Raw genomic sequence first — 19,959 nt, 5'->3', positions numbered from 1 at the left:
GCGCAGGCGCGAGGGCAGCGGGGAGCGGGGCGGGGGGAGCGGGGCCGGGCCCGCCCCCGGGGCAGCCGCCGCCGGCGGAGCCCCCGCCCTGCCCGCCAGGGCTGGGGCTTGCTCCCGCGGGACGGCGCGGCCCAGGGCAGGCGGCGGACGAGCGCGCGGCCGGCGGGGACGAGGCACCGGGAGCGCTGCGGGGAAACGCTCGTGTTTGCAGCACGCGGCCGCCGCGCGGTTCACCGCGGCCCCGCGGGACCTGCCGCGGCTCCCGCGCTGGGCCCGGGGGGAGCCCGGTCCTCGGGCCCCCGTCCCGCCTCGCCTGCGCTGCCCCCTTCGCTCCCGCCGCCTCCTCGCTCGCTCGCCGCCCCCGCGTCGCCTCCATCCTCCCGGCGGCGCCCGGCCGCCGCTCCTCGCCCTCCCTCCCGGCCCTCCGAGCCGCCGTCGCTGCGCTCGCTGCCTCCGTCCTCCTCGAAGGCGTCGTCCTCTGCGTTTTCGCTGCCGAAACCACCTCCTGGAGAGGAAAAAGCCATCTCAAACCAAGCCCCGGCACTCGCCATGGTAGGGCTCAGGAAAGGAAGGAGCCTGGGCCGCCGCCGTTGGGAAGCTCTCCTCTGCTTTCTGTCTCACAGGGCACTGCGAGGCGCTGGGCTGCGGGACCCGAGGTGAACAGGCAGCGGGAGCTGGCAGACATGTCGCCATGTCGCGACGCCGGTAGCAGAGGGCCCGGGGGACGCTCGGCAAGTGCTGCCGTCGCCTGCTCGCGCTCCACAGCTCCGAGACGGGCATGGCCAGAGCCGGGAGCTGTGAGAGCTCAGGGCTTTCACGAAGAATTTAATTCCACACTTGTAAGGAAACTGATACTTTTACACTGTGCAGACTCTTAAAATACAGCTGATGTTCTTGAAGGCCTCAACGCTTTGGATCTCATGTATTCAGTCATTTTATAGTCACGTTTTGAAACTATTTTGCTTCTGACCGCACCCACTGTTCTGCGTTCTGGGCACTGGAGCTGCTTTCAGTGTTATTAAAAGGAACTTTTAAACTGGATGGCACTGAAGAGTGAAACCAGGCTCCTTCACTGCTATCACGGCTTCACTGACATCACTTCCTTTGGTTCATACCAGCTCAAGATTAAACCTTTACCGCCAAAAAACTGAAGCTACAGATTATAACTACGCTATTAACGCTAGTGTCCACTAGTGCAGAAGGTACAATAAGGGCCAGGAATTTGGATGCTTGCTACCTTGGAACAGAGTGCTTTGTTCCCATGCCTCGGTCTGTGCTCCAGAAAAGGAAAGTGGGGAATTTTTATTTTTATGGGGTGCGGAGGTCAAAATCACAACTACCTTTAAGAGAGTAAACTGTTGTTTCTTCTCTTCTTTCTTTCAGCTCTTCGATGAAGCTTTTGCTCACATCGTCCAAAGCCTGAAAGTGATACGGCTTATTAATAGAAGCTCTAGAAATGCAGTAACATACCAAAGTTTTTCCTGTTTTCTTTTGGTCTCTGCTGTCAATACCTGGTCCTTTCCTACCGTAAAACTCTCTGCAACAATATGCTTCATTTCTCCCTGCAGTGGTTACTACCTGTTAGTATCCCTTATCAAACATCTCCTCCCCTGAAGATTCCATCTCTCACACTATTGTTTTCCTTCTGGCAGGAGAACAGGTTCTGCCCGAGCTCTGGACACCCACAAGGGATCACCAAATAGGTAGGTGTCTACGCTGTAACTGGTGCCTGGCAAGCCGGCTGCGGTCCGATCACCCACAAGCCATTGTCGGGTCGGTGAAGGCTGGCTACCAGAACAAGCAGACTGCTTTACCGTGGGTCACTGGCCATGCCCAGGTGTTCTTCCATGGTCTGATGCAAAGTGGTTTCTCTGGGACATTTTGGAGAGGCCAGAAGAGGGTGAGCTGTGATGAGCAGCTGATAGCAACTGAACACAGAGAAGGCACTGCTGTGTTCCGTGTGTCAAACCCTTGCCCCAGGGAAGTCAAAAGACAGTTCTCCCTTGACCTCAGCAGGGCTAGGGCTTCACTCTTTTGTATGTTGGACTGGTTCATAAACTGGGGTTAAGTTTTTTGAGCCAGGACGTTTCATAACTTTTAATATGTAAACTGCTTCAGAGGCTGCATTTTCCCCCTCTTAACACACTAGTTATGTAATTATGTTTTCTCAATTCGCAGGACACTAGACAATAGTTACAGCTAACTTACTGATGCTGCCCCAAGCTCCTCTCCTCTTTGCAAAAAGCCATTTACTTACAATAATGATGGTCTTTTGAGCGGCTTCATCGTGAATAAGCTTTGCCTTCTCAAGTGCTTTTTCAAAGTTCAAGATTGCAGACCGGTAATCCTTCAATTTTACTGTAACAGACAAACGAAAACATCTATTTTAACTCAAGATCAAGAGAACAACAATAGTTAATTGAGCAAGGCTCCGATGAGCAGTCTTGACCTGAACCAGTTACTTTGGCTGTTAAATCACAGAGATGTTTTCACTAAGATGCTGAACAGACAGGCTGTCTCCGTCCTTCGAGCAAAATTTGTACTAACGCCTTTACCTTGTGCTTGTGCCACTAGTACAGTAGCATGGAGTTGCCACTCAACATCTCCCTCTTCATCTGCTGACTTCAGGGACTTCTGTCCGTAATTTTGGGCTGCTTCAGCTTTATTCAGCTCAAGGTAACATTGGCCAATTTCATGGAACAGCCAGGTCTTCTCCAGGCTGGATTTTGCCATTGGGATCTTCTCCTCCCAACTGCAAGCAGAGAGTAAGAAAGGCAGACACTTACTGAATCTCACTTGGTGCAGTTATAATTTCAAGCACTGATTCTGTAAAGAAAGCATTCCAGGTACTGTTGTTACAAAAAATTTCACAGGCCCCCTGCTAGCAGTATGCTTAAACAACTGAAAAGACATCATCTATTTAATTAAAATACAACCTTATGCCTTTTCTGTTACTAATGTTACATACGTGTCAACAGCTTGCTGGAATTTGCCGATTCTGGCATAAACTCTGCCAATGTTATCAAGGGCTCTGGATATGGCATCTGGCAGGTCGCTGCATTGAAAAAAAAAGAAAGAAATCATAGTAACTGAAATAGTCTTGTTCCTGATACAGTTTGTGCTTTCTTCAGCCTTAAATCTTTTCTTTGGTGTTCAACATGACATCAGGCTAAGTGTTAAGAAGTAGGGGTGAAGGACCAATGTCAGACTGAAAGTCTTAAAATCAAGGTAGATTTTTGGTTTTATCTACAGCTGTTGCAACTGACACCCCATAAGACACGGGGAAAAAGGTTTATTTTGTCTCTTTCTTTGTGCAATTCTGGCAGTCTCTGTGAAAGTCTTTCCATTTTTCCTTGCCTCGCTTTCCCTTTGTTGCCTTGTGGGTCCCCTGGAAGTCCCTACCAGCTCCTGGCTCCCTAACACGAGAGATGATTTCTGTCCAAGAGAAAAGGGAAGACCCAAAACCATGTCTGCAATGTGTTTACAGCCTCCTACAACAGACTGCTGGTAACAGGCCCTGCTCCCAGTGCTCGGAATGAGTCTTTGCCCCACGCCTCTAGCCTGCTCTAGCAGCTCCGTCTGTAATAATGTAGCCTGTGGACTTTAACTTTTTTCCTTAATTAGGCCTCATTCCCGTCTTCGGAAGTGGCCTGCTTTGACTACCCTCGCCTTACAAATGAAAACGCTGATGAAAGGAGAGGATAAATGCGTCGCTGGGGGCGATGCGAGTCACTAAACGATCTCCTCTCGCCCTGCCGAGCGCCGGCCACCAGAGGGCAAGTCGCCCCGGCCATGCTGCGCCTCCGCCCTTGGCACGCACTTCACCGCGGCTTAAAAAAAAGTAGTAAATTCACGTATCATCTCGTTCCTGTCTCTCTACTGCTAATTCTTAACTTTATTTGGCATAACTGGGGAGTGGAGATCACCAGGAGAGAGGCAGAAATTTCTTAAACCGGTATTAATTTTAAAAAGTGATTTGTGAAAATGATAAACAGTGTCACTTACGTTTTAAAAGCCCTATGTAGTAGTATTGGCAAAAATAAAACTAAAATAACTTCAATTCAAGCAGCTCTCCAGTGTTTTCTCATGTGCTTTGCAAAATTCTTATTAAATCTTAAGCCTTCATTTTGCTTCATTTCTGTTTTAGCTGAAAGAGCTGCAGAATGTGTTCCGCATGACCAGGTAACTGTACCCCTTAGATAAATATTTCAAGTCTGTTATCATGGTTTGAATGCAAAGGACTTTAAGACAAAGTGTAGCAGAAAACTTGTGCAATTTAGAGCCTGACCTTCCCGAGAAGGAAGTGTATACTAGAGGCTAAAGTGCCGAGACTGGGACTTGTGTTCTCTTTCGCTTTGCTTCAGCAGCAATTTAGATATGCTACGTCGTCCTTTAAAAATATGCTTCAGTCTCCTTATTTTTGAAATAGAGAAGATAAGAAGTCACTAGAGACCATGACATTTGGGCAGAGTCTGAAAGCGTTGCCCTGTTAAACCTCCAGGTGAGCAATACAATGTTACCTGATGCTAAAACATCTTAACAAACGTACTTTCTTCTGTACATTGGATCTTTTCCCCATCTAAACTCGGCACTTACTTCTGCCTGGCAAATTCCAGATCCATTTTATGGCTTTGCAGAGCTGCCTCCATCTGGCCCATCTCTAGCTGAGCATTCCCAATGCGGCTGTGGAGGTTTCCAATCAGTTCATTCTTGTTGGGAACTTCATCATCTGACCACCGTTGTATTGTTTTTAACAGATGCTCAGCTTTCTTGCAGCCTTCTTCAGGGGAGTCGCCAGTCAGCACTAGAGATGGAGAGGAAAGTTTAATGCTGGTATGTGGACACAGTGATATTGAAGAAGTAAGACTAAGTGCAGTTGTGTAAGCTCAGACAAAGGTTAGAGCTCCTAACTCTTCATGCATCTCCTACACTCTTCCCTCCAATCTCCATGAAATCTGCCCCTGGGAGATGGTACTTCTGACCCTCCTCCTGGCACTATTGGAAATCACTTTCATCACAGCAAGTAAGGGGAAATGACTCTGGTAACACTTCACACTTGCTGAAGAAAAATAAAGGAGAATGGTGTTTGTTGTCTGAAGGCTTTGAAAGCTCATGGTTATCGGAGCAGGGCAGCCTGGTCTTGGAGATGAAGTTCTAGCTATGCTACTTAGGTTTTCATCTCCTAAATTATCCCCTTGGACTTCCTTGGTGAGCTCTGTTCACTGCACCCAGCTGGGCTACAGTGCTGCAGGATGTTTCTGATACTACCTTCACTGAGCTGTTGTAGCTTAAAATAACTGAATTGCAGTAATGCCTAAATTCTTTTCCCTGTGTTGTAAAATATGTACAGGAAGAGAGAGAGACCAGAAGTGGCTGAATTACTCCTTCCTTCCAGACCACTGTTTTTCAGCTTCTTCATCTCTCTCTACAATGGTATTTTTGAACTATAGAAATTATTAACTTCAGTGGCCTGCATTCTCTCAGTAAAACAACCTCTGATGACCAAACCTGCCAGAGGCATTTGCTAAGCATGCAGCCAGTGGTCTACCACCTAAGTGGTGTCCTGAAAACCAATCAGCAAGACCTCAAGTATAGAAAAAGCTGAGAGAAAAAAACTGTATTGGATTCTGTATCTAAGAAAGTGTTGGGAAAGGTGAAGAATACAAAAGCAAATACTTCCCAAAAACTGCCTACTAGTGTTTGTTAATACTTGTACTGCTTCTATTGTTCTGGTCTGTAATTACTGCAGCAAATAATTACATGTGCCAATCATCATTTTCTTACTGCTTCCAGACAGGACACCTACACATATCAATGTCTTCCATACTCTTCACAATATATCTGCCAACGTCAGCTGGTTTTTGTTTCTTGTCTCGGATCCACCTTTGCTGCCTGAGCTTGCGCTCTCTCACACGGGCATAAATAGGCTTCTGCTGCTGCCAGAATTCACTGCGTGCATCCAGGTAGGAAATGCCACCCAAAACCAGGTCCGCTACTTTGATCCCCTGCTTTGTGCTGCTCTCCATCAAATCTGAAAATAAGATGGTAGAACCCAGGAGAGTATTAACATATATGATGGATGAAGCTGCAGTTCAGTGGCAGAATTACTTGTGAACATTCTTCTGCTCTGATAGAGAGATAGTCCTAGAAATTAAAGTCTTCAGTGCTCCTCAGAACTGATGTGATTAGGAGGGAAGTTACAGAAAACTCCCTTGCTGTGACCCATTGTGTGTGTTTCAGTGAGCTAGAGCTGGTGTTCCCAGCCCCTGTAGCTGCTGCCTTCTCTGCTGACAAGAGCCAAGAAGGAGCCCAGTCAACGGGGGCCAGCTGTGATGAGTGAGCGCCCGTCCTCCTGGACAGAACAACTGTATGGGGCATTTGTTCTGAAATGACATTTGGAAAAGCGTTGTGGATTAGATTGCAAGATGGAAATTAAGAGGAGTTTTACATGCCTGGAAACTAGACAGGTTTATTAATTTACTAATAGATTTATTAATGCTAGCAATACCATAAAACCTGTGAGTAGACTAAATTCCTAATTACTTTTCTATTACTATTACTGGGTAAAGAGTTCCCTAGAAAAATTACTAAAGGGGAACCACCTTTCTGCCTAGTTCTAAAAGAAGATGCTTCTCCAAATCCTGCATCTTGATCTTAACAGCATTTATAACGAAACCACAAATGAGTTACATCTTATCAGCAATGCTTTGCACTTAATGCAAGTGTTAGTGGAATTTATCGTTATGACAGAAATTAAGTAATTTGTAATGATACTGGTTCTGCTTTTGATTTAATCAGCACAGATTGCTTTAAGTTGATTTACTGCTCGTTATAAAAGCCTGCCATCTAATAGGGAAGGAAAAATGCTCAGGAATAGTTATGAATATTGGATCTGGCTTCAAAAATACCTGTATTCAGGCACCTGCCTGTCTCATGACCACTGCAAGCACTATGTGAGCAGTGCTATGTGAGCTCTGATATAAATAAGGAAGAAGGATATAAAGGGATATAAAAGAAGAAGAAGAAAAAAAGAACCTGCTTAGAAGGAACATATAGTTAAATACAATGGAGAAAGACCTTTATCCTTGAGCAACTTTTCAAGGTAGGCTTTGTCAGCATAAAGCTCTCCAAGAAGCTGTCGTTCGGTTTTCGGATTCCTCGCAGGTGCCTGTTTTCTTGTCCATTTTTGATCCTTAGTCAGTTTGATTTGGAGTTTCTGATTTGTTTTTTTGTTCTACAGCAAGAAAAAATAAAGGAAGCTGGGGGAAACTAGTGAGGAACACTAGAATTAGCAGAATTGTGTTTATACTCCATATAAGCCGACTAACTGACTTTTTAAATAAAAGCAAAAAGTCAGTGTCTCACCAATTGCTTTAGTCATGAGCAACTGAAATTTTGCACCAAATTGTGCTCTCTCACTTCCAAGAACAGGAGGGGGCACTATAGTAAGAGCAAGAACTAGATCTGCCCCAGTGTCTTGTACTGTTCTGGAGGGCTTCCTGGTCAGCCTTGTGGGAGGACATGAAGGCATGGAAAAGGCAGGTCTAGTTGTCCACAGTCAAAGAAACAGAGGCTGTAACGGCCAGGGCTTCTGAAACGTCATTAGGGTAATTTCTAAAGTTTCACATCCAAAATCCCAACAATTACAGTGCTAATCTTAGGCTGTTTTGTACAAATTATTTTTACCACTGAGTACCCATAATTCCCGCTGAAAGAAGCCATGAGCATTCACTGCACTGAGTTCAAGGGGAAATGTGGCTTGATGTCTCGGAGGAACAAGGCACTACTTCAATGGACCACCCCAAAATTAAGCAACCAAGAAAGTGTCCATTATCAAAAATGTGAACCTTAAACATCAGGTAAAACCAAAGTAAATATTGTAGATAAGTGTACCATGGCTCTGACCTCACTGCTGTTACTTATTAGCCTTTGATGGGTGATCAGCAGCAGAAATAGGCTGGTAGAGAAATTTCAAACTGGGCTTTGTTTCTCCACGGTTGCTCTTTCCTGCCCTTCTGCATTCTCCTTTAAATTTTGCGTAGCTTGAGCCAGAACTACATTAAAAGGAGGTGCATAAATACCCGCGTAATGGATCAGTGCGCTTCCTACACTCAGAAGGCACTTCACTAGACCAGCCATATCTGCATCCATGTTGCTGCAGAAACTGTTAATCCTCTAACGCCTGTTTCAGAAAGTATTAGCATTATAGTAACTCTAGTTAGTTAGCTTCTAAAACAAGAGCTCTTCTGACCATACCTCTGCCTGCCTGCTTATAAAGCACAGGTCCTCTTTATTCTCCAGTTTAACTGAGGATGGACCTGCAAATACAGAGAAAATACTTGTTAGTGTTCAAGAATAGCAATGCAGAGGCTTTAGAAATTAAAATGACCATAAATGTGCCAAGCATATAACGTCCTGTTTGAAATAAACTTTTCTACTAATTCTTTCATATGAAACGTGGATGTTGGTATGTTCAGTAAGCAGGGAATACAGCTCATAAATGCAGCTCCTCTCGGGATTTTAATTACTATTTTGACACGGCACCAGGGGCTCCCATCACAGTGCAGTTTTCCTACAGAGACATGCTACATACTGCATAGAAGCAGAGGAAGAAAAAAGGATGGCAGGTTCTTCTGAGGGATCACAGCTGAAGCTTAAAATAGAAGGAAAGCTCAGGAATCTCCAGCAATCCAGAGAAGTATTTTAAAATTTTTGTGCACTGACGTTAGGGTAAAACTCCCATTTCATTTTCACGCTGACATCCAGTTCTGCTATTCAGATTGCACTCTGGCCATGGACATAACAGTGAAAAATCTAGCTCCTTGTTTTGGCCTGGTCAGAAAGAAGGAAAGAGCTTCACATGCTGTTGTAGAAGGATTTCCTTCAGCAAGGCAACTGGGCCAAGATCAGCAATGCGAGTACAGGCGTATCATGGAAGGCAGGTGTTTATGAATCTGCCAAGCAAAGCAGATTCAGTGAAGCAGTTTTGGGGATGTGCCCTGTTAATGTGTGTGCATTTCCCAACTATTTAAACATCTAGATCAAATGCTAGCATGTTTCCTTGCTGCTTTTCCCCTGCATCTAGGAGCTATCGCTTGATTAAAAAAAAGTCTTGTTTTTTAATCCATTCATTTGCCTAGAGCCCAGATGCTTGAAGGTGTTTAAAGCTCTTAGCTCCATATATCAAGCACGGCAAGCATTTCACCCGAGAGTTGCAAAGATATCTAGGCATTTGTATTAAGCTAAGAAAGCAGTAGTAATGGAGGAAAGCAAGCTAGATCTGGAAACTTTCCCTGTTTTTTTAAATAAATACCACGTATGAAAGAGCTTCAGGCTTTTATGCAGCTGGGACATGAAGTTAATCTGTGGCACTGAAGGTGGACTGAAATTTTGAAACTGATTTCAGGGGGAGTAAGGCACTTAAATATCTCAAGGATCAGGGCCTATGTGTATGGGTGTGCAGCAGGGTGCGTCCTGGCTCTGTGAAGGGACAAGCTGCCGGGGATCCACCTGAGCAGCTTCTAACTAGCTGGGCGGGTTCTACAGCAGCCCGGTGAGCTATGCACAGGTTGCTCTGTGCACGCGTCTAAGGTGGCAGCCCCAGCTGGGGTGTGCCTGTGTGCCTGACAGTGGGTGCACGTCCTGCCCATGCTTGTCAGCTTATGAGAGCATTGCTTGAGAAAAACTAAGGGAAAAGGCACAGGTTTTCAGTTTGCTTTGAATGTCACTAGGTCCTTGGCCTTTCCTGCCTCCTGCAGGACTCCGTTCTATGATCTAAGTCAGAAATTATGAAAGCAGTGCTCCATTGCAATAGTCAACTGTTTCACTGGTCTTATGCAATGTAAACTGGAGGAAAGTCAGGATCTCGGGGAGGCCAGTCTCAGGTAGCAAGGCAAGTTTCATTACCAACTTTGAATATTAGGATAAAGATCTCAAAATGGATTCTGTAATCAGCAGTGCTGTAAGTAAATGAGCTGCTTTGTTCTGTATTACCTAGAATATTTTCATGGTGACTTTGGAAATTTAAGTTAGTGTCATAATTTACTTACACAGCTGAAGTTGTTAGACACTGTATATAAATAGGCATTCAGCCAAAAAAAGAACAGGACTGTGCTCTTTTTAATGCTTCCTGGTTTCATCTGACAGTGGCCACTGAGCACATGAATCCAGAAGCAAAGAGACTCTGTTGTTGCAGGGTCCTTGGGTCACGTACTGAGCTAATATGCCATCAGCCGTCCACCAAACAGCTTCTGGCTGTGCTTGGAGGGGTCATAAAACAAAGCATCTTACTTCCAATGCAGTTGACAATTGCCTCCTGGGATTTCTCGATGCCCAGCCTGAACTTCTGTAGTTCTGGACGTTGTCTGTAGCCTCGATGATAAAACACTAATGCAAATTCAAAATCACCCATGGTATATAATGTCTCAGCTTTTTGGTAAAGTCCCTAAAATGACATTTGGGGGCAGGGGGGAAGAATAATAAAGATAAAAAACCCAAACTTCAGAGATCTCAATGAGTTCCCCACTAAGCAGAAGTGAGAGTGCTATGCTATTGCAATCTGCATACAGTAAAATCTGATCCTGGAACTCCTTCTCAATTTCTGACTAAGCACCTCCACTTCTCTGGAAGCAATAAAAATGTCAAGGGTGTGTTTCAAGTTAGCTGTTTCTACACAATACTGTCTCCCAGACCCTTCAGAGTTTCACAGATAAAAAACCAGTCCTTGACCACCCCAGACTCTTACCACTTCATGCTGTTTACCTTGTAGAATGTTTTGTCGTTTTGGAGAGAAGCTTCAGCATCTTTCAGGGAATTTTCCATGTCTCCGAGTTTCAGGTAACATTTTGAGCGGGCAGCTAGACAGTACTTGTCTCCTGCTCTTAGCTTCAGCGCCTGGAATGCAGCAGACACAGGTATGTCATTGGTGCTGGGCTCAGCAGCACAAATACATACAAGCACATAGATTTGATGCAACCTGCTGTGTCCTAACATGAATCTTGATGATGGATGAGGATAAAAACACAACATTTTTACTGCAAAAAATATTCTCCTGGTGTTCACACATTCCCTCTGCTGCAGCTACCCCATCTTCCCATGCCGCAGGTGCTGCAACCCTGCTCTGAGCAGCACAGGAGCTGCAGCTCCTCACGCAGCCCCGCTTGTGCCACCCCCCTCACGCACCACCCCTGCATGTCACCTCCCTTCTGGCTGTGACCTCCAGGCGCCCTTGGGGACAATTCCCTTCATCATACCACCTCCTCGGAGGGCCGCCTCTCCCCACGCTGCCACCTCTCCTTGCCCTGGGCCCCTTCGTGCAGCCCCCACGCGAACGGAGTGCCACCGCCACGCACGTCCCTTCGCGGCCGCCACCTCCGAGCGCCACCTCGGTGCCCCTGGGCCCCCTCCCGCCGTCCTCATCCGCGGGCCACGTCCCGCCACCCCGCCCCGGCCCCCTCACGTTGTTGAAGCAGGCCAGGGCCTTGCCGTACTCGCCCCGCCGGCACAGCAGCGTCCCCTCGGCCATGAAGCTGGGGAAGGTGCCGGCCGGCGCCGTGTCCGCCGCCGCCGCCATGGCCGGCCCGCCGCCGCCGTCGCCTGGCAACCGCTGCCGGGCAACCGCCCAACTTCCGGCGCGGCGCGGTGCGGCGCGGCGCGAAGCCCCGCCCAGGCGCTGAGCTTTCCCGCGCCCCGGCAGGAGTTCCCGCGCCGCCGCGGTGCCCCCGAGCGCGGCCCCGGTGACGGCTCTCCCGGGCTGCAGCGCCAGGCGAGTTCACCGCCTCGGGGGGACCCACGCGCGGGCGTGGGCCGGGTGCCTAAGACGAACGCCACCCGCTGTGTTTCCGCAGCAGGGCGTTGGGGAGGCTCTGCCGTGCCGCTCACGGCGAGTCCGCACAAGCACGGCGGTGCAGGGGAAGGCAGCGCGGGGTGGGCTGTTTAGAGGTGCGGCGTAAGTAGGGCACGCGTGGGTGGCGGCAGAGAGGTGCGTGGGGAGGGGCTGCGCTTCTTGGAAGGGCAGGGGATGCTCGTTTTCTGCCAGAGTGTGTGCAGGCTCCGGCTGGAGCCGGCCGGGGCCGCACGCCGGGTGCTTGCGGTGTCTCGCACTTCGTCTCTCCTGACCCAACCTGTCCAACCGACGGAGGATCCGGCGCCCGTCGGGGTTTTGTTCTTACACCCGCGTTTCCAAAGCCCTGTGCTGGAGGCACAGCCAGAAAGAAAGGGGGTGTGGGAGTCCAGGCACTTGGTAAAACGCTTTGCAAGAGCAATCGTGTGAATGCCTCGGTTACTGCTGAACGTCAGGCTGAACAGGTTCCTCTGCTCAGCCAGGTCACGAGCCAGTGCCTACTGCAGGGGTTTCACCAGGGCAGCCCACCGCCTCTCTCTGGAATAAGTATATTCCGTACCTTTTGGTATTTGTAGCCCGTGGTACCGATTTCATCACTGCCGTGTCCAATCCTGGACAAAAAAATCATGAATGAGAGATGCTGCTGGTTCTCTCCTATCTGCGACTTTAGTCTTGACTTTATTTCATCCTTGGGTAAGACCCTGCCAAGATGAATGTTTGAAGCAATTTGTTCCTGCCAAGTGACTCACGGTGGGTGTGGCATGTCTGTCCTGCTCAGAAAGACTCCTGCTCGGAGCCTGTTAAGATTTAACTTCAACATGGGGAAAATCAGTGCTGCTGCTGGGTTCTGGATGCAGTTCAGGAATGACATGGCCCGTTCTCACTCCGTGGCTCCTGGGATGGGGCTGGAGCGGCTGCACAGCACCACGGCATGGGAGGGCGACAGGGTGTCTCACGCATGAGTGGCGAGACAAACACTAGTGGAGCTCTGGTGTGGGAGGCCAGTGTGACACACCCCTATCCCTAGGGAGTCAGGCAGAGAATTTCACACAGTTTAAGCTTTTGGTCACTCTTTTCTGCGGAGGCTTTCCCCCCTGGTACTGCCGGGTGTGACACGCTCTCCCCAGTGAGATGGGCACATGTCTGTGTCCTCTGGTCCCCCTCTGGGCAGTGGCTGTTGCAGGCTGGTGATCCAGATTGGCAACAATGTCATACAGGCCATAGTGGACCTTGCCTCTGGACCAAAGTCATCTGCTCTTGTCAGAGGAAGCAGCCCAGGGTGCTTCCCTTTAGCACTGCTGATGCATGCTTTAGTCACAAGTTGAAAATACTAGGGAAATAATGAATGTGCAATGATTATTTCTGGCAAGCTGAAGAGACGTGATGTCTGCCGTTAGAAGCTTGTTACAAAACAAGCAGGACAGTTGGGAGCAGGGAGGCGGGATGGCTGGGTCCTGCCCAAGGCCTCACAACGCCTTAGAAACATCTCTTTCTCCTGCCTGTTACATCTCTGATCTGTACAGGTTCCACTGCCCTGCGCAGGTGGGAAGCACCTGTTGGCCATACCCCTCGGGATCGGGCTCCAGTGGTGATGTACGCCAGTGATACTCCATTCCTGCGCAGGGCCATTGCCTGCCAGTGAAGCGCACAGGCTCCGGGAGGTAGCTCCGCTCCCCACCATGGGCACCACCGGGCACCTTCTGCACCTACGGCTACAGCACCCCCGTGGGAGGTTTCTTGGCCAGCCCAGCACTGGGGAAGGAAGGCCAGGGCGTACCCTGCTGCCAGGCCTTGGGTCGAGCGGCACTCGCTGGAGCAGGCGCAGCAGGGAGGCGTGGGGCCGCTCCAGCGTTAGGCGCCCCAACGTGGCCCAGAGCCACGTGAGGCGGGTGGCTGCCACGACCAGTGGGTAGGCCTCTCCTCCCGCTGGCAGCGAGGCGTGCTGCCCGGAGCGTCGGGCGACGCAGGGCGTAACGGTGGCGTGGCCGCGGCCCTTTGCTCCGCTCTGACGTCAGCAGCGCTGGCCCGCGGGCGCCCCGGGGGTTCACGGCCGCGGGCGCTGCCGGGGGGCGGGAGAGAGGGACGGAACTACGACTCCCACAAGGCCGTGCGGCCGCGCCCCACCGGCGGCGACCAATGGCTGCCCGGCTGCCGCTCAGGCAAGGCACACGCAGCGGCCGCGGCAGCCAATGGGAGGCGGCGGCGCCCGTAGCCCGATGGGCCGGGGAGGCCGCGCCGCGCCGCAGCGAACAAAAGGCGGCGGCGGCGGCGGCGCTGGGCAGGGTGCGGGGCAGCGCGGCCGAGCGAGTGCTCAGGTGAGTCTCGGGGGCGGCCGCGGCTGGCAGGCGGCGGGGTCTCGCTGGGCGCCGGGGCTGTCGCGGGCTGGGTGAAAGCGGCGGCGCCTCTCCTGCCCTGGGTGTGGAGCTGTCTGCGCGCTGGGGACGGCGGGGGCCGGTAGCGCGGCCAGCTGGCCCCGGCGGCCGGGCCGCAGCCTGCGGACAGCGCCGCCGTCCCGCTCCAGCAGCGGGTTTGCAGCCGGAGCGGAGCAAAGAGCGTCCCGGTGCGGGACAGAGCCGGAGCCCGATGCTCCCTCCTTGCGCCGCCGCTCCTGACCTTGGGGGAGGCGCGCCGCCCTTCAGCCGAAGTTTCCTCATCAGCTGGAGGGGGGAAAAAAAACCCCAAAACAGTCGTGGGGGTGTTCGATGAGGTGCTGACCGAGCGGGACGGGCTGTTGCGGCGGGCACAGCGCGAGTGTTTACCTGGGGGCTGGGAGAAGGGGCTCCCGTGTGCGCCAGCAGCGCATCCAGGCTTGGCCTTTGCTCGCTCCTTTCTCTCACCGCTCGCCCAGGAAGCTCTTTGCCAGCGCACATGTGCCCCCTCTCCAGAGCGAAACCCCTCTGGGGCGGCAGCAGCCCCCGCTTTGGGATCTCTCTCCATTCTTGTTCTCGTACTGGTGGGAGGGCAAATAGCCTCTGTGTGTCTGGCTTCCCGTGAATGGATCTGACAGTTCCAGGAGCTGTGAAATGGCTGTTTTCCAGCTCTTTTGTTTGCTACCTGCAAACACCTGCTGTTTATCTTGCTGCTTTGGAAGTTTTCTTCCACTATGTCTGCTGTAGCGTCTAATGACTGAAGACTTGTGTGCCTCCCGAATACATTGCTGTAGATATCTGTATTTGTTTCACTTCCTTAATTGGGTTTGAAGCTCAGGATATCATCTCTGCTGTCTAACTCTGTTATTCAAACCCTGTAGAGCTTTCCACCTGTGAGACTTCTGAATGAGCATGCAGAAAGTGTGCTCTCCATCCTCCAGCTAGCAGTGCTTTTCCTGCCGTTCGCAGTTCTGCTTGAGGTGGGACCTGATACGGAGGACAGACACAGCTGGGAATCCTGCCTAGACGTGCAGGCCAGAGTAACGCTGCTACCGTCCACTTTGCAAGTGACACAGGGAAGGATTTGAGGGAATAAACTTGTTAAGGACCTTCCTTAAGGCTGCAGAGTAAGATGGTCTTTAAAGACAGGATTCCAAGTGCCCCACTTCTGGCACTAGATGATTACCAGGGCATTTGGAGCCTGTCTGCTGCTCTCCATTAGCCAGACTTAACTCAGTTTGGAGTCTGTTCCCCTCCCTGCCTGCTGTTTCATTCTCAAAGGTTCCACATCTGCAGGAAGCCTCCTCCGGAGCTGGGCATTCAGCGCACTCACCGCCTTAGCAAGTACACCTGCTTGCATCACACCAGAACGGTGCCAGGCGTTTCGTAATGCACAGCATTGAGGTATCCTGACCCGTGAAGTTGGCTGGCTGCTGCGGGTCCTCTTCCCTCAAGCCCTCTCTCTGTCCTCTGATGAAAGCATATGTGTTTGCCAGGTGGAAGCTGATGTAACTTTTCATGCTGCTGTGGGTTGAAAATACTGGCTGATCTTTAACTATGTTAATAAATGACCTGGAATGGAGGGGGAAGGTTACTTTACAGTGTGGTTTTGTTGATATAATTCTTGGGAGAGAGGGCATGAAATCTTTACTGGAGTGGGAGTCCTTCACTCCCAACAAAAGCATTACTCGGGTATGATTGCAGTATGGTGCTGATCTGGATCTAAGTAAATTCCATAAATGAGTGCCATGTTCTGTATGAACGCAAACTGGTGAAGCTCACAGAATTACACTCCGAGACCAGAAAGAGTTTAAAAAAAAAAATCAATGTCTTCACGTTTTTTCCTCCCCTTGCAGAGTAGACCGTATTGTGCTGAGTAGTGCCACATCATACGATCTCTGTGGGAGTCAAGGAGATGTTACCCTGGTTCTGTTCTTAAGAAGGTCTCTTCTTGTTTCCCCACCTTTTTTTTTTTTTTTTTCCTTTGGATTGTATTGCATTTTCCCTTCAGCTAGTCCCTGCTGTATTGGGGCAGATGGATCGGTTGTGTCACAGAAAACACAACATCCAGCTCTTTCAATCCTTGTCTAGCTTGCCATCATCAGACTGTTTTTCTCTTGTCAATACACTCAAGAAACTTTTCCCAAGCATAATATATTTTTTTTTCATATTTGGCAGGTGATGTTTTGAGGGAGTAAGTGCTTTTGCACCCTTGAAAATGTGCTCTAATCCATTTCTCTTACTTTCTCATCAACTTGATCTGTTCAACAGAGCTCTTTGCCTCCACTTAAGAAGTAAAGGACAGCATGCTTCAAACACCAGAACAGTCCTTGTAACCTGGGCTGACTCCAGAGCTGGCCCTGCTTTGAGCTTGAGGTTGGAACAGATGACCTCCCGAGGACCCTTCTAACCTGAACTGTTCTGTGATCCTATGATCAGTTGCATTTTAACTGAAAAGTTCATGGCACATACTGCGTAAAATGCTTTAAAGGGGCAGTAGATGGGCCTTCACTCTCTAAGTTTACCCAGGAACCAACTGTGTTTATGTCATACACCCTTCAACGGAAAAGGCAAGGCCATTTATAATAACTGGATCTGAAGGGTTGTGACAGTGCAGGTACAGTACGGAACTCACAGAATGACCAGCAAATCATTGCAGGCAGCCAGAGAGGCATTATAGGATAGAAACTGTTAATTCTGTCTACCCCTACCCTAAATCTTGTGCAGCAAAGGATACACATTAAGAGCAGATCAGAAAAGGCATTTTGTGCTGCGTGACGTGACCATTGTGTGTGGTGGCTGCAAGATTTGGGGCATAAAGTTGTAAGGGATTCTTTTTTTTTTCCTCTGCACCCCTCTGTTTTCCTTCAGAGGTGCATTCACTACTCTCATCAGCATTGGTTGGTACTGCAGGTGCTAAGTATGACTGAAAATAAGATTATCTATGACAGATGAGAGTCTTAACCTGTCTCATTCTTGGGGAAACTGCAAAAATTCTTCTCTAGTTCTGTGGTGACCTGCAGTCTGCTGGCGTGTGTTTGCAGTGCAGTCCAAACTGATCAGTGTTTGCAGAACAGATGCAAACAGTTAATGGAGGCTGCTCTGATTATGTCCCTGTGGTTGTTGAGGAACCTGCACCAGCACATAGAGCTAGGAATTGCTGATGCCCTATGGATTTTTTTTTTTTTTCCCTGCTGATGTTTTAGCTTAACAATTCAGCAGACTGAAGCAATTGTTTTGTGCTGTCTATCCCATGAGAAAGGCAGGGTTGCAGCCATGGAAAAACTGAGTGAGGGGCATGATTAAAGACTTCCTAATGATTAGGCAATGTCTCTGTGAACCATGGGCAGATAAGGGTAGAACAGCCTCATTCCTGCCGTTCTGTTGCCATGATACAAGGATTTTGCATTTTTTTAATCTATTGCTATTGTAATAATCCTCTAGGTTTTCTCTCTTTACCCCAGTAGTGTTATTGCAAAAATGAGGTGATGAAATTGGGAGAGAAACTAGGGGAGCAGCAGAATGCAGTGGCATAAAGAAGGCCAGTAAAGTTTCTGAGGGATGAGCAACTTCACAGTGCCATGCCTTGTGGGAATGCCCCTGCATTTTGTGTCCCTCAGGTTTAACCAATCCCATGTACATCACTGTTGTTCCCACTGGCGCTTTTTTTTTTTTTACAGGACTCTTTTTAATAAGACCTAAGGGATGTCCTGGGTCCACTTCCCTGCAATTGCAGACAATTACATCTTGGTCATTGGCATAACTAACATCAGCTTGATTGTTTTAATTTCTAAACATTGACTGAAGATCTGCAATATTGTTCAGGGGCTCTGTGTTACCCTGGAGAAATGAAAAATACTTAGGGCTTTTTTAGGTTAAGAAATATGTTCACCATTTTCTTTTATCCATCTGCTTCTACTGCAGTGAAATGTTACACTTTTTCTCTGGGACTGGCCTTTAGCATATTGTAGAGTAGGCAGTTGATGGATTTCTAAGGGCTTTGAAAGCAAGGGTATTCCAGCTTCCTACCAGGGACAATAAATAGCTGCAGGTAACTTGGGAGCAGGATTTGCTCTCAGAAATAGCACAGCTTTAAAGCGAAAATCGTAATGGAAATTTTTCAGCGCTACAGTACAGATGACTTACTGTAGCATGTGTGTGTGCAGCTGTGAAGACAAGGTAGCAGAATGGTGTTTGTGGGAATTGAGTATGTCTGTACGTGCTTGCAGAATAAGGTTGGGATTTTTTTTCGTACAGCTCTGCCAACTCCTAGCCCAACATGCAGGCACTTCTATAGCTTTGGAAAGTCTTCCTCTATAGCTAGCCTGTGGCTGACAGACTATATAACAAAGCTGTAAGCTTTCGGTCAGAGAAGCTGGCATATTCTTTTTGACAATGCTTATCTGATGCACAGACTGCGCCTCATAATTAAGAAAAAAGCTATCTCGGAATGGTACCATGAAACTGATCCACAATAAACAGAGGGTAAATGCAAACCAGTTCTGCAAACCCAGTTGAGACTCTTCTTAGTCTGATGCAGCAAACTCTAGTTGGTTTCTAGTAGTTAAACCATTCTGTCTCTTGCAGCTTCCTTGCTAATAAAGATTAAGCAGTCAAAGCAACTCTGCTAATCTTTGAATTTTTAATGCAGATTACAACATAGCTTACACACCTACAGTTTTGTGGCATTTGCAGGGCAAAGATGAGCAGAGCATTGCGATCAGCGAAGTGATGTTGTACAGCAAATACCCAGTTGCTCCACAAGCACAAGAAACCACGTCTGCAACCCATTCAACACACAGGTCATCTGCCACCTCCCTTACAATATGTCTGGCCACCGCTGCTTACCTGTTGCAGATTATTTCCCCTTGAGACTGTTACACCTTTTGTCCCCCTTCACCTCCCTTCCAATCAAAATTCCTATCCTTCTAGAAAGCTGTGGTGGTTTAACACCAGGAAGAGATGAATGGTTCTCCAACTTCAGCGTCCATGCTTAGCTTACAGCCTCCCTACGAAGGTTATGCAGTAAGCGTTCCAACTCCTAAAATGTTTGACGTTAATCCACAGGTACCCAGAATTTCCCCTTCACTGACTCTACTTCCTCTTCCGCTATGTGCTGTTGTTATTTGTTCCTCAATAGCTGTGTATAAATCCTCACCTTGAGATAACTACATTATCTCAGTGTCGCTCCTTTTGTAATTAGGAGTATCCAATGGAAGTTCTAGATTGCTTCTAAAGTTACTGCAGAACAGCTGCTCATAGCCCTAGGACTTGACATAATTCAGTGGCTCTCAATGTTTTTCCTGAGACAACTCTATTCCCACAGTATCTCTGAATACATAGTTTCAGGAATGTCTCTTAGACAGCAAATGAAGTTAACACAGCACCTCAGTGTAGCATTTGTGTGGGCTGTTAACTTAAAGGGGGCTGCAAGTGAGCACGGAATGGTAGGATGTGTATCTTGCTTTGCAGGGCCAGACAAACAAAATGTGCTTGGTCTCCTTTGGCTTGTTCACGAGAGCTCCCCTCCCCTTAAGCTGTGTTGACTTCAGTGCTGGGTTAATAAAAACAAAATGAGGTTATTTTTAGCAGATTAAATACTAGGTGCAAGTGTTTATGTCCACAAGAATGGTTTTTTTAGTCTATGAAGAAAGATAGGGTGCTTCAGAAATGTTGCCTGATACTGTTTTGAAATGGGATTAAATTTGAAGCTGCATTGCAATCATGTTGGAGTTTTACGTAACAATA

The 19,959-nt window shown here is 48.7% G+C and overlaps 1 protein-coding gene across 1 annotated transcript; it reads right to left on the bottom strand.

The window, feature by feature from the left end:
- Positions 1–230: 230 nt before the first annotated feature.
- Positions 231–11,572, bottom strand: ODAD4 (outer dynein arm docking complex subunit 4; the record flags this gene model as incomplete). The annotated part of the gene is made up of 12 exons (XM_082010569.1): positions 231–505; positions 1,341–1,419; positions 2,258–2,358; positions 2,556–2,752; positions 2,969–3,055; positions 4,597–4,804; positions 5,807–6,031; positions 7,078–7,234; positions 8,257–8,318; positions 10,291–10,444; positions 10,762–10,893; positions 11,459–11,572. The coding sequence occupies 12 exons, from the start codon at positions 11,570–11,572 to the stop codon at positions 231–233; spliced, it is 1,791 nt and encodes a 596-aa protein (XP_081866695.1).
- Between the last annotated feature and the right edge of the window lie 8,387 nt (positions 11,573–19,959).

Source organism: Phaethon aethereus (assembly GCF_964289735.1).
Source record: "Phaethon aethereus genome assembly, chromosome: 25".
In the NCBI taxonomy this organism is placed as follows: Eukaryota; Metazoa; Chordata; class Aves; order Phaethontiformes; family Phaethontidae; genus Phaethon; species Phaethon aethereus.
Note: the sequence above shows the minus strand (reverse complement) of the source record. Positions and strands in the feature narration are given on the sequence as shown.